At 47.4% G+C, this 11131-nt stretch overlaps 3 protein-coding genes across 3 annotated transcripts; 1 reads left to right on the top strand and 2 right to left on the bottom strand.

The window, feature by feature from the left end:
* Positions 1-1161: 1161 nt before the first annotated feature.
* ARB_06688 (BRCT domain protein) lies at positions 1162-1669 on the bottom strand (the record flags this gene model as incomplete). The annotated part of the gene is made up of 2 exons (XM_003014883.1): positions 1162-1349; positions 1495-1669. The coding sequence occupies 2 exons, from the start codon at positions 1667-1669 to the stop codon at positions 1162-1164; spliced, it is 363 nt and encodes a 120-aa protein (XP_003014929.1).
* Positions 1670-2094: 425 nt separating this feature from the next.
* Positions 2095-4398, bottom strand: ARB_06687 (uncharacterized protein; the record flags this gene model as incomplete). Its single annotated transcript, XM_003014882.1, has 1 exon — positions 2095-4398. The coding sequence occupies one exon, from the start codon at positions 4396-4398 to the stop codon at positions 2095-2097; it is 2304 nt and encodes a 767-aa protein (XP_003014928.1).
* A 405-nt stretch (positions 4399-4803) lies between these two features.
* On the top strand, positions 4804-10482 carry ARB_06686 (nucleoporin (Nup184), putative; the record flags this gene model as incomplete). Its single annotated transcript, XM_003014881.1, has 3 exons — positions 4804-5889; positions 5943-9038; positions 9100-10482. 3 exons carry the CDS (start codon positions 4804-4806, stop codon positions 10480-10482), a joined length of 5565 nt encoding a protein of 1854 aa, XP_003014927.1.
* Positions 10483-11131: the final 649 nt, after the last annotated feature.

Raw genomic sequence — 11131 nt, 5'->3', positions numbered from 1 at the left:
ATGGCTAGTCACCTTGCGTGCTGCTGTTGCTAGGGATGTTCATGAAAGTGGACTGCAAAAGTCAGGAGTGGACGATGGTGGTGAGAACAAAAAAAAAAAAAAAAATGAAAAAATGAAAAACACAGTTTATTAACACCTGAATGTGAAAAGGAGAGAAGTTTTTTGAAACATGCTTGAGAAAAGAACGAAAAAGAAAAAAAATCTGAAAAAGCCCCATATTGATAATAAATTTAATAGATTAGGAGAAAATGCTGCGGCATTTCACCACACTCGTTTACCAATTGACGTTACCACAGACTTCTGAGTTTGACAACTTTGTAGATATAGGCCCTACTACTTTATAAGGTAAGGAAGTACCAATACTGCATTGTTTCTCAGGTATCTCAAGCATAGTAGTGAATAATTGTGAGAAATGTGAAACAAAATTGACAGGATTGATGATCAGATGAAACTTATGAGATGCAGGCTTTGGAAACACTATCCGATCCTTCTAGCTTTAACGTATTCCGCCCCCGGATCTAGGGCTATTTCTCTGATAGTTAACATCCACTTGTCTCTGTTTTTTCCTTGATCGCGAGAGTAGAAGTTTGTGAAGGCTCTGGAGTATATTGAAACCAATCCTCCCAAGGAGGAGGCACTGTTTCACCATCCGACTTCCTAGGCTTTGACGGGCTGTCTCTTCTGTCCCACGGCTTGCCTGTCTTTGCCCGAAAGAACTTATTGAAATCCTTTATTGCAGTGGATAAAGGACTCCCGACGGGAACTGTATAATCTGACCCGACTCTTCCTGGGCGGGTATATTTTGCAAAGACGGCGTATGTGTGCGGAGTACTATCGGATTCATAGAGCTAGGTAGGACATTGACATTAAGCAGAGATTCAGGCGTTCGAGCATCTCGAATTCGAAGGTATTAATATATTTAAATACCTTCAATATATGCTTTTCTTTTGCCTTGGACGCTTCAATTGGTCGGATCATAGTTGCCATATAGCGAATCCCGGCTGCGTCAGAGTATACATGATGACCGGCTATCAAAAAGACAGTCATTAGAACATAATTCTCCATATGGTATCAGAAGAAGAGTTATTTCACCGAGTTCCAAAGACTTTTTCACTGTATTTCCTGGTTTAGGAGTAAATGTTAGCCATAGCGCTACACAGCCTAGGGTCGTCTAAAGAGGGTTTTATATAGACCGTTTATCTGCTTTGTTTTGGCATCTTTATCCGCTTTTTTCTGTCCAGGCGATGTTTTCCTTGCCTTCTTAGTCAATTGAGACCATAGATATGGGCCTTCACGCTTGGGGCGTCGAGATTTTGACAAAAGAGAGTCTTCCAACCAATCTGAAGAAACTATTTTTAGCCCCTTAATGCGCTTAGCTGCTCGTACTGCAATGTATATTGTTAGTATTAATACGATGTTTGACAGACATGCCATGGAAAGCTGGGATCAAGAGAATAGCTAGAATGTATGCAATTTTGTATCTGCCTAGCGTACCAGCGTTGTTGTTCGCCTTGAAGGCTCCCTTTGTAGATAGCAAATGGGTGACTCCGCTGTTGACCTCCTTGGAGAAACTTCCACCGTTGGCTTCAACCCATTGCTTGAATTTATCGGAAATGGGTCCAAATTCACCAGTCACGCTCACGGTTATATTCTTGAATGTTCGGCCCATGGCTTTGGGTATAATTTGTAGCTTCAGTTGGGCTTTGATAAGTTGCAGATGGACACGAGGTGAAAGTGATAGGTAACAATTTGGTAGCTGAGTGCTAGCGACCTTATGTATTTCCGTTGAGGGGATCTGTGAGAACTTAGTTGGCTTCCTAAGGTATATCAAGCCAGAAGAAGCAGATGTATCATAAATGAGGATAACCAAGGAGGATTAAGAAGTCGTTGGATTCAGCAAAGGCATCACTTGCAGGATGGGCAGCAGGAAATAAGTTCGAATCATATATATTCCCCCTAGGTTCTAATGACATTAACCTCATCTCATTATCATAAAAGCATATACGTAAAGGAAGCGGTCCAACCCAGAAAAACAATGGCCTCTATCACCCGAAATAATAATCACTGATCTAGAAAGCAATCAACACCTTGAATTCACAAGGTGGTATTTCTAATATTTTTGGCAGCAGTGATAAAAGCCTTGATCTTTTCAACATCCTGTGCTCCGTCAGTCTCAACGCCGCTACTGACGTCCACACCCACAATCTTGTTTCCTTCCTCGCCAAGGGCGCGAAGAACATCGGTCACATTTTTATCATCAAGGCCACCAGCCAGGATAATTCGTTGTCCAGGGTCTTTCTTTAGAACATCCTTGACTTGTTCTAGCGCAAGTCTCTCACCAGTACCACCAGCCCCAGAGTCCAAGAGGGGAAGGCTGTGATAGCCTCGGCGAGAAATTCCCAAATCCGAGGGGGAGAACTTCTTGATAACTGGCACAGGGAGGAGCGACGGCCATTCAACGGGCTCCGATCCGTGTAGCTGGATAACGTCAAGGTCTAATTTCTGCTGCTGAGCCACTATATAAGAAAGAGGCTGGTTCTGGAATACTCCAACCAGAAGGGCCCGGTCAGGGTTTCTAAGGAGACCGGTAGTGTGGTCAAAGTAGTTGGAGGCAAGAAATGCGTCTCCATAGGCAGGGGGTTGGGTCTTCAAGGAAGAGGGACGTGGTGTGGATTTGACAGTCTTCGAAATTTCCAGAGCAGTCTCAGTGGACACAGTTCTTGATCGGCCTTCTGCAAGAATAATACCAATCAGGTCAGCACCACCTTGAATGGCTGCCTTGGCAGCAGTAGCAGATCTCGTTCCGCAAATTTTGACCAAGGGAGCGCCAGGAGTCTGGGCAAAGGGCCCGGGTTTGGTTCCAAAGAGCTTAGATACAAACACGCCAACGTCTTGAGCGCGCATAAGGGCCTCCCCAACAAGGACAGCTTTGACTCCATTTTTCTGATATGGTGCAACATCCTGCGGGCCTGAGATGCCACTGAGGGCACAGACAATGGTGGATTCCGGAACTTGTCCCATGAGACGGCTAGTCGTCTCTAGATCAACTTCAAAGCTCTGGAGGTTGCGGTTGTTGACGCCAATGACTTTAGAGCCCAGTCTAACTGCAATTGCCATCTCCTCAGGGTTATTGACTTCAACCAGAGGTTCCATACCAAGCTTTCGAGAGTAATCGAATAGTCTCTTGAGAAGAGGCTCTGCAAGCATCTTAACAATCAAAAGCACAGTATCTGCACCGGCAAGGCGGGCTTCAAGGATCTGGTATTCATCAAAAACAAACTCTTTTCGTAGAATGGCAGGACGATTAGGTATACCCTCCAAGCTCTGTCGGACCGCACGTAGGTCATCCAGGCTGCCCTTGAACCACTCTGGTTCTGTAAGCACGGAGATGACGCTGGCACCGGCCATGGCGTACTTCCGGGCTTGAGCTGGTGCACAAATAGATGCAGCAATAATGCCCTTGGAAGGGGAAGCCCTCTTAATCTCAGCCATAAGAGAGAGTGGGAAGGGAGACTTGGCGAGACGATCTGGGAAGGAAATCTGTGGAGGAGAAATACCAAGGTCGTATGCAGCCTGAAGATCCTCTGGACGCTGAGATGGGATCTCCTTTTGCACTTTAACTGCAGCTTGACGGTGAGCGTAGATCTTATCGAGGATAGACCCCTTCTTCATTTCACTAGATTGGCCGTTTGTAGATGGAACGGTAGCTGGGCCAGGGCAAGAGGCATTGTGCTCTTCCCAAGTTCCCCCTCGAGTCAGAAGGAAGTTTCGGAACATAGCTCGTCCATGTTCGGTCAGAATGCTCTCTGGGTGGAATTGAACGCCCTCGACGGTGAACTTCTTGTGTCTCACGCCCATGATGACATCAGGCCGGTTAGGATCACCCAAATCAGTAGTCGAGGAGATCTCAAGACAGTCTGGGATGGTGGTGGCCGATCCAGCCAGCGAATGATAACGTGTAATGTTCAGCGAAGCCGGAAGAGAGGCGTATACGCCCTTTGAGTCATGCTTCAATGGAGAGGTCTTGCCGTGCAGAATCTCTCCTGCGACATCCACCTCACCTCCAAACGAGGATATAATGCATTGCTGGCCCATGCACACTCCAAATATAGGTATCTTGCCGGCAAAATGCTGGATGGCCTCGTTGCAGATGCCTGCGTCGGTCTTGGGGTGTCCGGGACCAGGGCTGAGAACGAGCTGGGTAGGCTTTTCAGCAATCAGCTCCTCCAGCGTAGCGGCGTCGTTGCGGATAACCCTGACTGTGGCGCCCTCGAGAACGAGATACTGGTACAGATTCCATGTAAACGAGTCGTAGTTATCGATCAGGATCACATTGGAGGCGTTCTCCAGCCGTCCAGATGGAGTGGGGTGGTTTGGTGAATGGTCAACCAGCGCCATCGTGATAGCTCTCTTTCTGCTCTTCTGCCGGCTGTTGTGTCGGGCTTCAGCTGCGTCTGTCTCTGCTCGGTCTCTGCTCGGTCTCTCTCTGTTGTCGAAAGCGAATGCTATCTGTCGTCCTCCCGCCGTCCGCCGTCCCTTTATATAGACGGCGAAGCGAGAATGCGAGAAGACCAGACTCAAAGATAAGGCAGGGCGGCTTTGAAATCGGCGCTAGTCCCAGATAGGCATCGACCTTTGTTGACTTATTTTTTTCCTTTTGAGCTTCAACTTTTCGACTTCAACGCAAAAGAAGCCAGCGCCGCCTGTAGATTGACTGATCAATTAGCACCAGCCCGCGTGCTTGCCCAGGCTCGGATCTCTCCTCGGTCTCTCTCCCGGACCATGATATAGCTGGATGCGCTCATGGCTCCGCCGTCGGACGTCTACTTCCCATCGCTGGACGAGTGCTTTGGTGACAGCCAGATCATGTACGCATACCCCCGTTTATTAAAATCTACTCCAGGAATTGAACGGCATGCTAACCACAGGCGTAGATCCTGGAAAACCGCATACTTGTCTGTAGCAAGGGCAGGCGACCAGTCTAAACCTGACAAGAACATCTCCGACTTCCTCTCTTCCTCAACCGGTCTCCGCATCCTCTCCAACCCTTACTCCCCCTTCCCTAAGCCATCCAGCGCTTCAAAGACAGCATTTGAGTCGAAGACGGCCGCTATCCATGTCACGTCCTCTAAAAACAACTCAGATTCAGACGAAATAAAGTCCGATGCGCTATGGTTGAGCAAGGAGGCCGACATCGACGAGGTTTCCGCGTTGCGCATAGTCGTGTTAGCCTGGCAGCGCCGACGCGAAAACGAACTCCTATCGCATTTTTCTGAAGAGGAGCTTACAAGTTTACATGATGCCGTCGGGATTGGGAGATCGCCCCATGGGTCCTACGGAATCGAGGCCTCCAGCATTCTCAAATACGCCGGTTCGCAGTCTGAATCACCAGCAACGTTAAGATCCAAAGAAACAAGGCAGAAAATCTTATTTCATATCTGGTTGTCAGAGCGGAGGTACATACTCAAACTAGCCCATTTCTTGGTAGCCACATCTTTACGGGATACACGGCAAGATCAACAACTTGAACAATCATCTGGCTCTGGCGATAGCTTTATCGTGGGGGCCAGCCAGCTGGGGCGCGCCATCCTCAACGGCCAGTGCGGGACATTGAAAGTTGAAAAGACCGAGATTAGCATTCCTAGTTGCATTGAGGCTTTTCGGCTACGCGTTAAAGGTTTAGAAGCCGGCAGTTGGTGGTCAAATTCAGTCGAACCTGATGTGTTGATGGAAAGCTCTTGGCAGGCAAGTTCTCTTGAAGAACTTGTCCAGATATTGAGCCTCCTTTTCCTTCAGGTCAGGTCCTCTGAGGCAATCCCCTCGTCTGATGTACTCTTGTCTTGGCTCAGATTGATGAGTGAATACGAATTCCTAGAGACTATTCGTCCAGTAAGTGTTGGCCTCTATCTACTCTTGTCACACTAAGCTAACTCCAAAAAAAGTCAACGGAGGAGCAAGCAGCCATCTGCTCCCAGCTTCAGACTCTCGTATCTATAACAACGCTCTCTTTCCTCAAACTCCAGACCTCTTCTGCACGCTTGGACAAACCTGAGCTAAAGCCGACTAATGTTCCATACTTCTTATCTCAGAAGGATGTTGGCGAGATCAACGAGATATTTCTCAAAGCAGCCCAGGTTGGCCGGCTAACTGCAAGTGCCGCAGTGTTTTCCTGGGCAGTCATTATGTATTCGGTTGGAGAAATCGCCCTGGCGATTAAGGAAGACAGAGAGCTCCAGCAGGCGAACCACGCTGTAGAGTCATTCAACAACAGCACACAGTTTGCGACACCATCTGCTCTCTCCGAATCATCCATATACGAGGAAGTCTGGGAGAAGGCACGCAATCCCGAGTTTGACGAGGACTTTGTCAGATTCCTCGTTTCGAGCGCTGTTGATAGATGTCGTTTGCTGGAACTCATATTTGCTATGTCAGAGCAGCTTCGATCCGTCCCGAGACAGAGAGGAGAGATTCTGGCAAACCAATGGGGTCAGCTAGAGCTCTTAGACCTGATTAGATCCGGGGTTCAATACCTAGACTACATTCCTGAGCTAGTTGCAGCGGTTCTATGTATCGTATCTGAGCCAACCGAACATCACTGCCTAGACAAGGAACCAAAATTCGACGACGCTTACGATCCCCGAGCCGTCTTCCTAAACGATAATATTCTAATGGAAAAGATCTTCCGAAATGCAAAATCTCGTTTCCCCTACGAGGCTGCAAATTTTCTGAAGTTCTGCAGAGCTCTCTCAGGGTGCAGCCTATCAACCGAAGATGGCCTGCCCATAATCTGTCATGAACTAGAATCCATGGCGACCTATACACAGGCTGTTGCATCTGGCTTCCAGGGGTATCGATCAATCCGGGAAGATGAAAATGCTAACTATGTCGAGCTAATCGCACCACTGGATATGAAAGAGATTGCTTCCGCAAAACATGATATCATGCAAACTTCTAACGAATTAGTTCTTGCCGATGAATTGTCTGTACTTCCTGCAGTTACAGTTGGGCAAGTGGTCAGCGAGTCAAAACCCGCTGTGATAATGTGGCATCACCAGTACAACTGCCTTGGATTCCTCGGCAAGTGGCTAGAACAAGGTACCAACAGCCGCCGGAATGAAAACGCCCCTGACGACGATGTTGCTGCAGATATTATCGGTCTGCTTGCGGACTTGATTGATAATGCATATGCCATCTCTAGGGTTAATGGACTCGAATCTTCCGCAAAACGAATCTTGGAAATGGCGAGTGATGGGTTAGATCGCCATGCGGATATCATATCCGTAATTTTCAACATTTTTGAACGCAGCCTTCAGGGTGCCAGCGCCGCCACATCTGGCAATCGAAACCTCGATCTTACTATGTCTTGCATGCATTTCATATCGTCGCTTACCAAAGTCCTCCCTGGAAGGGTCTGGCCAGCTCTTGTTCGAAGTTCCTTCTTGTCAACCAATGGAAACGGCGGCATGTTGGATAAAATCATCTTCTCGGTAGAGGCAAGCTCTGGAGATCTTTCGTTCCTCCTCTCATCGATCAGACTATTTGAGTCTGTTGTCGATGATGCTATCACTCATGCTGCTCTTCGGAGAACCACCGCAAAGGTCACTTCAGCTGCCTATGTGGTTGAATACACAGCCGGAATTCCCGTGCGCTCGATGCGCACCTGCTTGCTCAACTTCGTTCGAGCTATGGTGGAGATATACAATAGCGGCTCCGGCTGGAAACACAATGACATCCACCAACAAATTGAAATCAACACCTCCTTAGCCATTAATTTCCACAAAATCCTCTATTACGTTTACGGAACCGATGATACCCAAGACCCTGACGATAAAATAACTGCTGTGTTTTCAAGTTCTGCCAGATACCTATCGAACATTCTCCGACCAAGATTGAATGAGAGTCTCCCATCCAATCCCATCTTGCGAATTATCCTAGGTGGATTTGAGGCTCACGTGCCTGAAAACATGGTTCACTCTACAATAGAATGCAGTACCTTGGTGGTTTCAACACTTGATTTGGCCAAGATCCTAATACAAGTTGGATGGCTGACGGACGCTCCCATTTCCGCACTTGAGAAGCAGCTCTTTAGCGCCTCACCTATTCTCGCAAGATTATTTGTTCTTGATCGCAGATACCAGCTCCCAATTTCTACATTGCTGGAGTTGCTTGTGTCTCGCGCCTCCGCCTATACTGACAGAGAGCCGCCTTCTCTACTTGGACACCTTGGTGCCGAGTCATCGTGCCGTTTTCTAGATGCTCTAGCTAAATTTGACCGGCCATTCGGATCTGATGACGTTAAGGTAGCTATCTGGAAGCTCGTGACTTCAATTATAACTAAAAGACAGCAATGGCTTGCTGTTTTCCTTCTGACCGGCTGCTCTCCTCGAGAATCCCTGAAAGCAGATTCCGATAAATCCGCTGCATCTATGAAATCAAAACCGTTCCTGGAAGCATCTCTGGATCTACTGTCCTCCATTTCTTCTATTCCACCCCAAGTAGCAGTAGCAGCGCTACATTTCATCGCTAAAGCCCAAGAACACTGGCCATGGGTAACACCAGAGCTTAAGAAACACCCGAATTTCTTCACAGTGGTAACTAAATACATCACTGACCTAAATATCAGCAAGCTTCAGCCATACCAAAAATGCATGAATATACGGATAGCTGCGTTCGTAGTCGACATCTGCACCGTGTATTTACACAGTGCCAAGGAGGCCAGAGATGGGTCGTTCTTCAAAACATTGATACCACTCGTCACCTGGCTCTCAGAAAATGCAGTTGAGGTTGACGGATACAATGCGTCACTACATGGGAATCTGAAACGCAACTTTGAAATGAAATACCGCGAGAGCAAGATATCAAATATCAAGCGCACTGCACTTACGCAACCGGAATTTGGGGAGGAATATTATTATGATGTCCCAATGGGTAACAAGCTCTTCGGCTACGATTTTGCATGGATTGGTAAACGTGATCAAGGGTTTGTGGAAGAGGTTAAACGGGCCAATTTGAACCTATCCCTCGTCGAGGCACAGATGGTACGTCAAGTTATACTTGATCTATTCGAATATTTTTTTTTTTTTACTGACTTTGAAATAGTCACTTCTTCACAGCTGGAAATTCTTTGCAATCGAGCACTGCTCTGATTTTATGCCTGACCGTGAAGTTCAGAAGTCTATGGCCAGAGTTGTGCGCCATTGCTTGGTTGCAAACTCTCATGATATACCTGACGAGCAAATATTTTTCAAACTTCTTGAAACTAGAGCGGAGTTCGCCCTGGCCCTGGTTCATCGCCTTGTTGAAGTACAAGCGAGGGGTTCTGAAGTTTTCAGCCTTTTATCTGTTACATGGGAAACTATCCGGCTTCGTAACCCGACATATGAGAGCGCCCTCTTGCATGACAACACAGAGTATTATGGGCTCCTGCTTAATGTGCTCTTCCTTACACTGCAGTTCCATGTTACAGGCGCTAATCTAGTCAACCCAGAAGCCGTCAGTCAGAAACCTGAGGTGTCTTCTGATCTGACTGTCGTTGTCGATGTGATCAAGAACGTAGTTGCCAATGGCTACCGATCTCTATGCACACACCTACACGATTCCCCTGACAAATGCACTCCGAAGGATTTTGCGATTTTAACAGCAATCTTGCAAACCTCCCTAAAGGTCAAGGATGTCGATCGCATCTACGAACAGATTGCATTCCACCTGGCTGATAGTGATACTATTCGATATGCTGCAACCCTTTTCTCATGGTCAAATCAGCTGACCATTGAAGGCGACCCTGTGTATGGCGAGATCAGCATGCTGTATCTCCTAGAGCTATCTTGTATTCCCAGCATTGCAGAGCAGCTTGCAGTCGACGGGATACTTGTGAAACTGTCAACCTACAGACTCACCGAGGCATTCCGCCAACCCCAAGGCTGTGGTCCATTTGACCCTACTCCAAGGCTTTTCTCTATATGGAATTCTGGTTTCCTGCCACTCTGCTTGAATTTACTATATCACATTGGGCGCACAGTACCCGAAGTTGCTGCATTCCTTAACCAATTTGATGGCCAGCTTCGACGAGCATCAACTGGCTTCTCACTTAGCAACCCAACCGCCATTCCCAGCTCCAGTCTAGCTATGAGCCATCACTCCAGATATCTATCCCTTGGAATGGCAACTGAAGCCTGTTCTCTTGCATTGATTTCGATGATTATCCAGAAATTCCGTGATGCAGGACCAAGCGCAGGTGTAGACCCGCAGAATATCCAAGACCTAAAGTGGGACAGAGCGCAGGTGAAAGACGATATTGACGCTTTGCTGGAAAAGCGTTCAGTCCTACGCTCGCGTATCACGCCGACGAATGAAAAAGAGGCCGCCTGGGCGCAGAGACCACCTCTAAATCCATCGAGTGGTGCGGAGAACTTGTTGGAAGAGAAGATAGTGAAAGAGCTTCAAACAGCTATTGCATGTATGGGCGCTGGAAGTGATGATTAGTTGTATATGAGCCATTTTGAATGTCAATGTTGTCTTGTTTTATTAACGGAGTATTCCTTGCTAGAATTCTTTTTTTAACAGCCACCATACGAAGAATAATGGAGTATTCAACCGCATTCCAACGCCCAAGGGCCTTTTGTACGACTTGAGACGCGCGGGAATAATATAGGCTCGCTTTGTTAGAGGCAATCTGTCGTTTCTTTTTTTTTTTTTTCGGCGAAGCTTCCATTTTTTGACTGATTTTCTCGCCTGCTGGCCGTTGATCGTTGGCTCAAGGTTTATGCAGGGAAGCATGTCATGATTTGGCGTCAAGCCATACTTAGTCAAGCCAGCACATCGTATTTGGTCCTCGGTTTCTGGTCTCTCCCGCTGGCCAAGTCGCTTGGGCGAGAGGATCTATTTGTCGGCTATCTTTCCGGTAGTATGAGAGCAGGCTTACCACCTGGGAGGGTATTATCATTATTCAATTCGGCTATGCGGCCAGAACCAGCATACAATCGAATCGCACCCAGTTGCAATCGCTGCCCAAGGCTTTTTCCTTAGCTCAAACATGGCCTTCCGTATTCAACTTGGTTCCATAATAATAACATTTTATCTGGTCGTCAGGGCCTCGATCGCTGTGGGAACTGCGAGACTTCTCCATAGAAGG

This window comes from Trichophyton benhamiae (genome assembly GCF_000151125.1).
Source record: "Trichophyton benhamiae CBS 112371 chromosome Unknown contig00476.0, whole genome shotgun sequence".
Lineage (NCBI taxonomy): Eukaryota > Fungi > Ascomycota > Eurotiomycetes > Onygenales > Arthrodermataceae > Trichophyton > Trichophyton benhamiae.
This window is presented reverse-complemented; position numbering and strand designations above follow the sequence as displayed.